Here is an 11299-nt window from a genome sequence, read left to right as displayed (position 1 = left end):
GCCGCCGCTTCCCTTCTGTCCCTCTTTAGTCCCTCGCCCCGAGCCGTGAGTTTTCTGCGTAAAATACATTAACGAGTCCTTTCATTTGCTTGTTCCTTCAGGGTCGCGTGTTAGTTTTGTTGGAGAGGGGTGCAGGCTCTCTCTGTTACTCGGCGAGAGAGCTGGCAGATGTCCCAAGTGAGAGAACCTCTTCCTCCGGGGCCTGGAGGGCCAGAGCAAGCTCCGACTGAAAACAGCTCTTTGATCTCCCTCCCTCGAGGTAAGTTGCTTTAAAGTTTCTCTGTAATTGTTGCGCGTTATATTTGAATGATACATTTACTGATTTGACTTGTGGGTTTTAACCCCTCTTTTTTTGCCCCTCCCCTCCGTGGTGTATCTCTCTAGCACTTTCACTTCGCCACTTTATTGTTTTAACCCAAAATTCCCATGAAAAAGTAAAAAGGAAGGAAAAGTGCTTCTGTCAGCCTTGATTTTCAGGGCTTGAAAAACTTGCAGTCATTCAGAAGCAGATGTTGTTCCTTAAAAATCGCTTTTGATTTTCTCAGCTTTGTGTTTGTGTTTAGAAATTCTTTCCTGTAAAGCTGTCCTTCCAGGTCTTGAAGTAAATTATGGAAGGTTGGTCCAATAGCAACAGCATTGTTCAGGTTGGAGATCATTTTGCTGTTTTTTTTTCTTAGATTACTCTGTGATGCTGCAGCTAAAATCAGTTTCTGAGAATACAACTTGTTTCATATCAGCTGTTCAAAAGGTTGTTTAAAAGTACATTAATCTTAAGGATAAATTATTCAAGTTATGTCTTATTTGCTTTTGAAGAAAATACACTGATACTCTGATCACCTTCACTTATGGAAGTTTGACAAAGTATATTTTAGGTTATCCTCAAGACTGGCAAGTAAGTTTGCCTGTCAAGCCCTGGTCTTGACAGACAAAGAGATGATGAAGAAGATGGTGAAGATGAGACTTTTCTTTGTTTATTCATTTACAGCTATGATTTTCCAGAATTCTGACAGGAATTTAAAAAGTCTTTGAAAAACAGACAAATAATCTTATTCAAGAACTGTAACTTTATTCATAACTGGTTAACTGGAGCAGAGCCTGGTAACAGTTGTGCAACTGTGGATTAAAAATGCAGTCTTGTTTTTGTAACTAGGAAAATCAATAGCTATGTGTAATCAAAGCTGAAGACTTGTTTCAGAAACCAGAAAGTATCCGTAGCTAAATAAAAAATGTTTTGGCAGGGAGGCATAGCAAGTTGGCTTATACTTATCTTATTGTTGGATGGGATTTTTTGGGGTTTTTTTTTTTGTTGTTGTTGTTCTAGAGAATGACTCATAACTTCTAAACAGTAAAAAACAATAATAAAAAAGATTAAATGCAGAAGATAAAGCATGCAGGACTGAACTGCTAGAATCACATTTTTGCCAGAACCATCAGTACCTGTGATATGTGTTTATTTTCAGTGTGTTGTTATTAATCTGTCACGTGGTCAACTGGCCATGCTGGTTAAATTCTGCATGTAGGCCATACATCAAAGTTACTGAAGTTGTATGTCAGTGAACTGGCATGGAAAGTGGTCTCATTCTCACAGTACCACTTCAAACTGAGTTTTCACTATGAAGTGAATGTGTTATTGTAAATACATGCTTTTTTTTTTTAAATTAAAAGTAAGGAAACTAATACTGATCTGTCCTGACAAGTAATGCGCAGAAAATCCAAATGACACAATTAAACTTCAGAGCTTTCTTAGGGATCAGTAAGGTACAAACAAGCATTATGATTATGGCTTGTGCATTGGCCACACCTATGAAGACACATCCTCAGTTTTAAAGTTTATGTACAGTTCACATAAAGACAAAACAGAATTCATCATGGAAATACATAATTTTTATTTTAATGAACTTAGATTTAAGGGTAATATGGATTTTTTAATATGGATAGCTGTGGCTTTTTTCTAGTCTAAATTTGTTGGGGAAGTGGGGGTGGAAAGAGGAAAAGGTGAGTTCATAACATTTCCAGTCTATATTCCAGCATTTCTGTTGTCAGCTTTGCGGTGTGTGGTTACAGGGTAAGGTAATTCAGATATTCCAGGGCTGAAAAATCTAAGATTGTATGTCTGGGACTTTCAACAGTCCCTATCCTTCTACCCCCAGGACATCCAAAATTACACTGACTTCTCTAGAATTTGGTGATAATTTTCAAAGCTTTGATTGAAATTCGTAGTATTGACCTATAAATGACTTTATATATGTATAGTGAGATACTTGAAATCTGGGTTGACCTAGAATTAAACATCCCTTAATCAGGAAAAGATGGCTTATCTTGTGTGTATAATAAAGTATTAAGTGCATTCTAATGAGAAGAAATTTCTCATTTGTAACAGCGTTCTTTAATGTGCTTTGTGTATGTTTAACTGATATAGATACCTTATATCCTGGGAACAGACTTTTCTTCTTCTATAGTTCTGTGAGGTATCATCAAGAAATCCAGATATATAAAAGTGTTCCTTTTGCTTGCTATCATATACATTCAGATGCTGAAGAATAACTGTATTTTTCCATGAGAGGAAAAGAAAAAGAAACTTCAGTTGAATTTTGAATATTCAAAAATAGCTATTCCACAATGTAATTAAAGATCAGAAAAACTTAATAAAACTTAGGGAGTGTACAGGGATATTCATCAATTGTGGACATGGTGAAAACTGGGTTGAGGCAGAGTTTGGCCTACAGATGTGGTATGCTCTGGCTTTCACAATTTAAAAGAATTTTTCTGTGTTACTTTAACCAATATGCTTTCTCAGCGTATCCCCTGTCACCGTTCTTCCTTTTTAGTTCATTTTTGAATAAATGCATAAATATTAGTGAGAATCTGGACGCTGCCCATCCACAATTAGTGTGCTGTGAGAGAGAGCAAATGAAGTCATGGCATCTTCTTTTGTGGCAATGTCAAAATTCAACTTCAGTCTTTAAACCATTATCTGTTTCAGTGTGGTCTGCTGCTTTAAGACACACACTGCAGGTTGGAAGATTTAATCTAATTTCTGAAAATATGTTAATTTCTTCCACATCCTTCCAAAAGTGTAGCTCTGCTTATGCACCCTTGTTCAGATCCTAGTGATGCCTTCTTTCTTCTTTGTAGCCCATGGACCTTGGAACCAAAGTATGATTATATCTACTTGTGTGATGTAGTCAGTGAATATTGTCATGCCTCTGCTCAGACCACTTCAATTTGGTTGTTATCAGGTATTTCTCAACTGTAGGTACCAAAATAATGTCCTTGAGGAAGGAATGTGGCAATTTGTGACCACTGGACTCTCTGCTTTAAGAAAAATGTTTCATATATTAGAGGTTATGATGTGATTATTGCCTGGACTATGGGTAGGCTTGTTTTTTAAAATCCTCTGCATTTGAATAAACCAATCCAAGAGAGAAATTCAGTGGGACATGGAACTACATTTAGAAACTTGGGCCACATTTTAGAAAATATAGGACTGTCATCTATAAATTATTTGGAATGCTTTTATCTTTGCTTTTTTGGTAACTAACTGTAACCTGAAATAATGAAGGAATAATATTTAGCTTTCTCAATTAAGAAAGAAAATAAAACCAATAAGTATAATAATTAACAACTTATTACAAAATTTAGACTGATAATTTCACTATAATAAATCCTTAGATGATGTAAATTCACTAGAATTTTTTATTTTAATGGAGTGGAGAGGATGGAGAAATCTAGTAGAAATATCAAAGATCAGATTCTATAAGTGACTGTTCTCTCTGGTGCAAATCGTCTCACTGTTGCTGGATGGAGATGCAGTTCTGATTTGGTATCTCAAGAAACCATATGCAGCAACTAATACTTCCATTCAGAAAATGTGCAAAGTACTCCTCCGAAAGAATGTGATTCTAATCTTCATGTTTTCTGTGCCTAACTATTTTCATGATGAGGAACAGGAAAGGAATCTGATGGCTAGATGAGATTGGGTGACAAAAGGCTTAATGCAGGGAATGTTTGGACATTCTTGAGGCAACAGTGATTGCTATCACAATAATTATTCCATTTTACCAGCAATGCCTCAGTGTTATGAGTAATATATTTTCATTTTAACTGTTAACCAATCTACATTGGTTAACATCAGATTGCTCAAACTTACCAAATATTTCCTCTGTAATTTTATTCCCTCTTGCTATCTGACAAGAGTTGAGAGAATCTGTATTAATTTGTTTCATTGCTGTGTGCCAGTACTGAGACAGTTATTTAATATTACTGACTAAAATATCTAAAATTTTGGTAAATAGATGTCTGACTCCAGTTTGTCATGAAATTGTATGTCTGCTTTCAGTTTCACGTGCATACCGTTCCAGTCAAGTGATTCATGCCCACATGGGTGTGATGAACTTGTATTTCATAGAGTTGAGTGTAAAAGATCTTGTGTGAAGTTTGAAATATTTTTGTTTCCTCTTATATCACAGTAATTCTTCTTAAATTCTTCTTAAATTCAGCTCTGGCCTCTCAGAAGTTAGATTTCTCTTTGCTTTAAACGCTTATTTTCTTTTTTTTTTTCTTAGTAAGTAACATACAGCAATGAGTGTGTTATCCTACTGTTTTTATTTGGATCAGCCATGCAGTTTTGAAGTAAATCTGTTCGCCTCTACTTTGATTTGCATTGTGGAGTTATCCTAGGGAGTGACCTGGATGGGATTCCTTTTGCTCAAAATAATGTGAAAGCTGCAGGAATGTGCCTAATACACTTCAGCCACTAGTAAGCCTTGAATCTTTAAGATTAAATCTGAGAGCTAGTTCAAAGTGGAAAGCCCCTGGAACATGTAAAATATGGAATATTCTTAAACTCTTTCACTATACAGGCCCAGTTTTACTGGCCATTGCTAATACAGCTATAGCTGCCAAGTATTGCTTAGCACTTCCATGAAACTGGTTTTGTATATATGTGAAACTTCTTTGGATGAATGACATACATGAGTAACTACATAATTAGTGTGGTTATTTGTGAAAAGTTTTCACTTATGTATTTGACCTTTTTATCACTCTAAAATAATACAGAATACCTATTTGCACATTGCTGTCCATTTTTAATTTATTGTGACTGAAATTTATTCAGGGCTGTCATGCTTCTATTGTCAAATTTTCATCGTAATTCCATAGCTTGCACCTGGAAAATTCTTTGTAAGAGTTTTCCAAAAAATTGCTCAGTTAAATTGCTCTAATTTTGCGAAACTAATTTTTTCTGTGGCACTTCTGAAGCTGTTGAAAGTTGCAATGAGACATTTAAGTGAAAGCCGCTGAAATTAAATGAATGCAAATAATTTAAGGGTTTTTTTTAGTTTTAAGACAATCAAACATCTAATTGGAGACTTCCAGCTCTATAATTTGTGGAATATCATTGTTAATTAGATGTCCTTAATGAAATGAGATTGTGTAAAAGAATGCCTATTCCAGTACTTACCTGAAACAAACTGTTGAATTTATTTGCTATATAAAATGCCTAAAAGTTTTTGGCATTTCATTAAGTAGATGGTAGGTGTTACTGTTAATGATTACTTTGTGAAATGTGGTTTTATCAGGGTTTCTTTGTGTTATTGTTGTGAACAGTGGAATTTTCTGTAGGAAGTAGCATCCTTAGCAGTTCATTGTCAGCAAAGCTATTAATGAACAAAGGAAGTGTTAGAAATGCAGTGTTTGCCACATGCTCTTCAATTCCTCCCAGCAACTGTAGGCTTGAGACAGAGAAGTGATTGTTGCATTTCCTTTTGGGAACATTCTTTGACTTTTTTATTCCTCATAGATCTACTTATGTGTTTGTGTTTATGTTTTGTGGCAATTGATTTTCTTCTGTAATTTCTCTTTCCTTTGAAAAACAAAAGTTCATTTGGATGGTCTGAACTTTGCACATGTATTTTTAAACCTGCCTTCTCTTGTTATAGGATAAACTCAGGCATTCTAATGATTCATTCCAACAACTAGGTCAGCTTTAGGTGCCTTAATAACTTTGCCCCATGCTTCCAAATCTTTCCTTCGCCCCAGCGCCATAAAACTCTTGGTCTGTTAGTGACTGCATTTTTGGAGTTCACAGTGAACACTGGGCCAGTTCATTTTGCTTATTTCTCTCTCCTTGATGAGAATGATGCACTCAGGTTTCCAGAAACTTTTCCCACCAGTTGTTTTTTCTTTACGTGCTATTTGGAGCAATCCACCACATTGCTGGTGAACAGAAAATGAATGTGTCATAGCAGCAAAGCCTTTGGTTGTTGCAGCAGAATTCATTTTATGTACAAACTCCTAAATTTTATAGACAAACTCTAAACCTGTTTCTCAAGTCCAGCTTGTCATTTTGCTTGTCATGCACTCTAATGATTCACATTCTTGGAAGCAGTGGCTGAGTCAGTTTATAAGGTTATGTGTCATCTAATGAGCAGAAATCAGCTGCAAATCGAACTCTGAGGACATGCAATCTGCTTAATGTGGGCTCTTGTTTCCATTTTTGTTTTGTGTATATTGCATACTTCATGGTACATGATAGCACATGTATCAACACACAGAGACTCATTTCTGAGCAAAAAGATGTGGTGAGGCTCTGGGGGCAGCTGGTGTGTGAATGTGCAAATGGACAAGCACTTGGAGAGGAAAAGTTGATTATTTGTCAAAGACTTGAGCTCTTTGAGGTGTGTCTTGCAAATACACATCCGTTACCCATCTTTTTGTATTTTCTCTTAGTTTTGTGTATTAATTTCATCTCCACTTAATATGCTCTACATTATAGAGAAAGAGACACGAATGTAGCTCTGAGAAGAGAGATTATTCAGTGGGGTAAGAATATTTCAGGAATTAGCAACTTCACAAAGGCATAGGAGGCAGAATTGGAAGGAATCTGGAGAGATTTCCCTGTATACCTGTTTTGCCTAATATTCATAGGTCTTTCTTGACAGCTCTGACTATTTAAGTTTGCTTTTTGATAGGGCTGTTGTAATAGTTGCCTTGTTGCTAATCCAGATTGCTGACATTATTCAGTCGGTGGAGTCTTGCAAATGTATTTGTCATGTTGCAGAGAAGCATGTGTAACTGGAGGCATATTCTCCAAACTAGAACAAAAGTTAATAATCAGTATTACAATAGTCTCAGAGGTGAAAACAGGTTTCTATTCTATGGAATATTTGTATTGCTGTTTAATTTAAATATAAATACAACAAAATTATGGTAAATGTATGTACTATAAAAATTATTTATATATACTTAAGTAATTCCATAGAGAAAAAGCAGTAATTCACTTTATTCACTTATTTAATGAAGCAGTAATTTTGAGATGTGATTAAAATTTTAATTTTTTTTCACTAAGTGGCTTACCAGTTGTCCGTATCATAGAAATGATATGGCTTTTAGCTGTCTCCATTCTATACTTTGTGAGCATGTCATATCTCTTACTATTTAAATCTTAAACTTGCATTAGTCTCTGGACAAGTAGAGTTTCTGCCTATGCTTACCTTCAGGATAAATCACAGGGTGTTCTGTGTGGGTGTCACTCCCTGGGGCTTTTGACTAGAAGCTTTTCAGCCCTGGCACTGCTGTTAGTTTAGGGGAAGTACAGAGCCACACAAGTTGCTAGTTTGGGGCTCGACTGTGGTAGGTACGAAGTCTGTGTTGCTTTTGTGACATGACCTAGAGTAACTTGCTGTGGTTTTGAAGAGAGATTTGATTTATACTTTAGCACTGCCAGACTCAGAACATAATGAGTCTTTTCTTTCCATTATTGGAACTGTTAAGAGGAGCATCTCTTTTTTTTTCTTGGCTGTCAGTGCTGGAGGTTAGCCACATGAGAGTGGAAGGGTGTGCTAAAGGAAGCAGAAGCTAAAATACTAAGGAAATCTTACAGAAAGAATTCTTAAGGATAAGCTTGATTGAAACAGAAAAGTGTTACAAATTTACTTGAAGATGCAGTGGAAAAAAAGTCACACTTTTCTATGGCCAGATCCAATCATTAGTATTTCTGTCAGAGTAAGGTCTTTGTGTTGATTCTTCATAAACTACTGTTGTGACAATTCTTAGGTACCTAACATAAAAGTAATGGCATCAACAAAAGACAGGAATGTTCCTGAAGCAGTCTTCATATGTGACTGGTTGTAATTGGCATGTTGTAGTGGGACCTCTGATATTAAAAAAAAGAAAATACAATCCCATTATCAACTACTTGTTATAAGGGAATCAATAAATTTCTCTGTACAAAAACTGAGACATATGGTACGTATTCAAGGAAAAGCAACTGAATCAAGACACCAGTGTGTGTCTGTTTTCAGTAGTCTGATGCACCAGAAGTGATTTATGAAAAAATGCACAAGTAAAGAGATCATCTACAAAGGTCTACTATTTCTACAGCCCCATTGAACTAAGTCTGGGTGTGCTGGGGTTAATTTTCTTCACAGCAACCCCTGTGGTGCTGTGTTTGGGATCAGTGACTCCAACAAGGTTGATAGCACACCAGTGGGTTAGCTATTGCTGAGCAGCACTTGCACAGTCGAGATTTTCTCTTTTCCTACTTTTCTCTCCAGTGACTAGGCTGTGAGTAGGCATGGGACTGGGAGGGGACACAGTCCAGGCAGCTGGCTCAGGCTGACAAGAGGGCTATTCCATGCCATAGACAGTCATGCTCAGCAATAAAAACAGGGGAGGACGTTTTAGGGCAGGTAGCTGTTGCTTAGACTAGCTTGGGCATCAGTCTGCTTGTGGGAGATGGTGAGTGATTGCCTTTGCATCTCCTGTTTTACTTTTCCTTCCTCCTTTCTTCACTTATTAAACTATATCTTGACCCGTGAGTTTCTCCCCTTGTCCTGCTGGGGCTGGGGAAGGGAGGACAGGCTGCATGGTCCTGACCTGCCATCCCGGGTGCACTCACCACACCATGGAGCAGCATCTATCAGCATGAGCTGCTCCAATGGACAACTCTGGAGTGCAGGGTAAGACACCAAACACATGTTTAATGGTGTAGGTTTCTGTTACACGGATTTACGAGGAAGTCTTCATGTGAATTCAATAGATTAAAGAAGAAATAAATAATGTTAATTGTTTTGAATGTCCTATCAGAATGGCTTGGTGTTCAATTGCAACATTGTTTCTTTTAAACTTTTTAATAGTGCTTCTTGTTTCTTGTTAACTGCTACTATTGTTTACATGGTCTTTACTGGCCATTTACCATATCTGGCTAGAATAATAAAAGTGGACATGAAAAATATACATACAGCCTAGATAGTGAGAAGAAAAAAGTGAAAAAAATACTGAACTGAACACAAGCAGAGGGGCCAAAAATAAATTCATATGAATAATGATGACTGATTGTATTCTGCACTCCTTCAGATTTCTGAGATAAAAATGTAATCTAGAGAACTGAGGGCCCCATAATATTAACATTATTGTTTCCTCATAGCTGTTCATTGTTTACTACATGAAATAATAGGGTTCTGCAAAGTCATATCCTATACAAGAGAATTATATACAGCTACTCCATGGGTCTGTACTAGCACTGCTGGGTACATATTGTAATTTTGGTGCTATCACTATAGTAAAGTAATTTAAAAGCAAAATCTCCTAAAATAGCTCATTTAAGCTTAGTGTTTGTGGAAAGCAGGGTGTTTTTACAGTAGCTCCGTCAGGACACTGCTTATTTTTATTCAGTCAATTCCAGAGCACTTTTGAAACACTTTTGAAACACATTTGAACCTAACACTTAACTGCATAGGCTAAATCATCATACTTCAATACAGTCACTTTGTATTTGATAGATACCAGGCAGAAATAATTTTTATCTGATGTCTGTCAAATGGGTTGAAAAACACTGTGTTTTGGTTTGTTGTTTTTTGTTTGTTTCGATGTTTTTTGGTTGTTGGGGTTTGTTTTGTTTTTGGTGTTTGTTTATGTTTTTTGGGGGCTTGTGAGTTTGTTGTTTGTTGGTGTTTTTTTTTTTTGGTGTTTTTTTTTTGTTTGTTTGTTTTTTTTGTTAATGTTAATAGGATGAGTATCTAGGTAAGTCATCAGGGCAAGGAGCAAAACTCATTAAAGTTAGTATCTTCCCATTCATTTTAGTAACTACACCAATCCCAGTGAAACAGTTTCTCTCAGAATGGGCTTGAGGAAATACTGACAAGTTGTTGGTGGGAGGGAGGACTGAGAGCAAAGTGCCACGGAGGTAGCTAGGTCAGACATTTCAGAAGTGGAAATTGATAGAAGGGGAGCAGCAGTGCTTGAAGGCATATGCTACTATACACACAAGATGGCATATATTATTTTGAGTGATGTTCAGTGCCTCAGTTTAATAGGGTGGATAACAAAGGCAGAAAGTTAGGATTTAAAATCAAAGTGCTGTGGGTTACATGAAGAAACTAACCTTAACTATGTCAAAGCAGCAAAAAGTGATTTTTCTGTGTCTGGACTGGAATAATTGCTTTTCTAGAGGATACAGTATATGAAACTGTAATATGGGATTTATAAATGGGTTCTTATTTGAAACAAATAAATAGAGCTAACAAACTTCAGCAGTTGCTCATCTAGACTTCCTGTAAATATTAAATGTTGTAGGTATACTCAAAAGAAAATACATGAGACTGAAAATATTTAGTGTTTTACAGATCCCTTGAGTAATTAATATAAACTGATAATCTGTTGCTGTGAATAATGAACAAAGTAAATCCAGATTCAAAAATATTTCCTTGAATGCCAGTAGGAAAAATCTCTGTAGCAATCAAGAACAGAAAGATTTGTGTATGTGGGTTTGATTATTAAAACATTAATGACAGTGAAGATGAGAACTGTTACTTGCCTTGGTTTGAGGAAATTCTGGTCTGCTTGTAATAACTGGCAGCATCATCAAAACATCTGTTACATTGTGAAATAAGCTGAAGAATCCCTCAAATAACCTTACTATGGAATTTTCCCTGCATCTTATTAGAGAGAAGAAATACTTTTTCTTTTCCTTTTTGGCTAAATGTTGACTTTTAATCAGCAGTGGCATTTTAAAACTATTTTTTTTTCAACAAAAAATAGATACTTGTAATAATAATTTTTCTGAATTTTTGTACTAGTCACTTTTGAAGTTTCCACTGTATTTGTCTTTGATTATGTGTTTAATTATAAAAAATAGAGAACAAAATTTTGCGAAATTATTATAGCTTTTATATGCTAGAGCCCACATGTATGTGGGTTAAAAAAATGGGTTTTTGTGTGACAAAGTTATTCAAATTTTTATATTAAAATTTTGTGATAGGTAACTAAATTAGAAAGCAGCCACCCATTCCCCTCCTCC

General features: G+C 36.0%; 1 protein-coding gene across 2 annotated transcripts in view; it reads left to right on the top strand.

Moving 5' to 3' along the window:
* MDFIC (MyoD family inhibitor domain containing) overlaps positions 1-11299 on the top strand; it is a 52416-nt gene that overhangs the window by 2072 nt on the left and 39045 nt on the right. For both annotated transcript variants that reach the window (XM_033514188.1, XM_015628147.3), the window contains exon 2: positions 102-259. In XM_033514188.1, the coding sequence (XP_033370079.1) occupies positions 169-259 (91 nt within the window). In that variant the 5' untranslated portion in view covers positions 102-168. The remainder of the gene's footprint in view (positions 1-101; positions 260-11299) is intronic.

This window comes from Parus major, chromosome 1A (genome assembly GCF_001522545.3).
Source record: "Parus major isolate Abel chromosome 1A, Parus_major1.1, whole genome shotgun sequence".
NCBI lineage: Eukaryota > Metazoa > Chordata > Aves > Passeriformes > Paridae > Parus > Parus major.
This window is presented reverse-complemented; position numbering and strand designations above follow the sequence as displayed.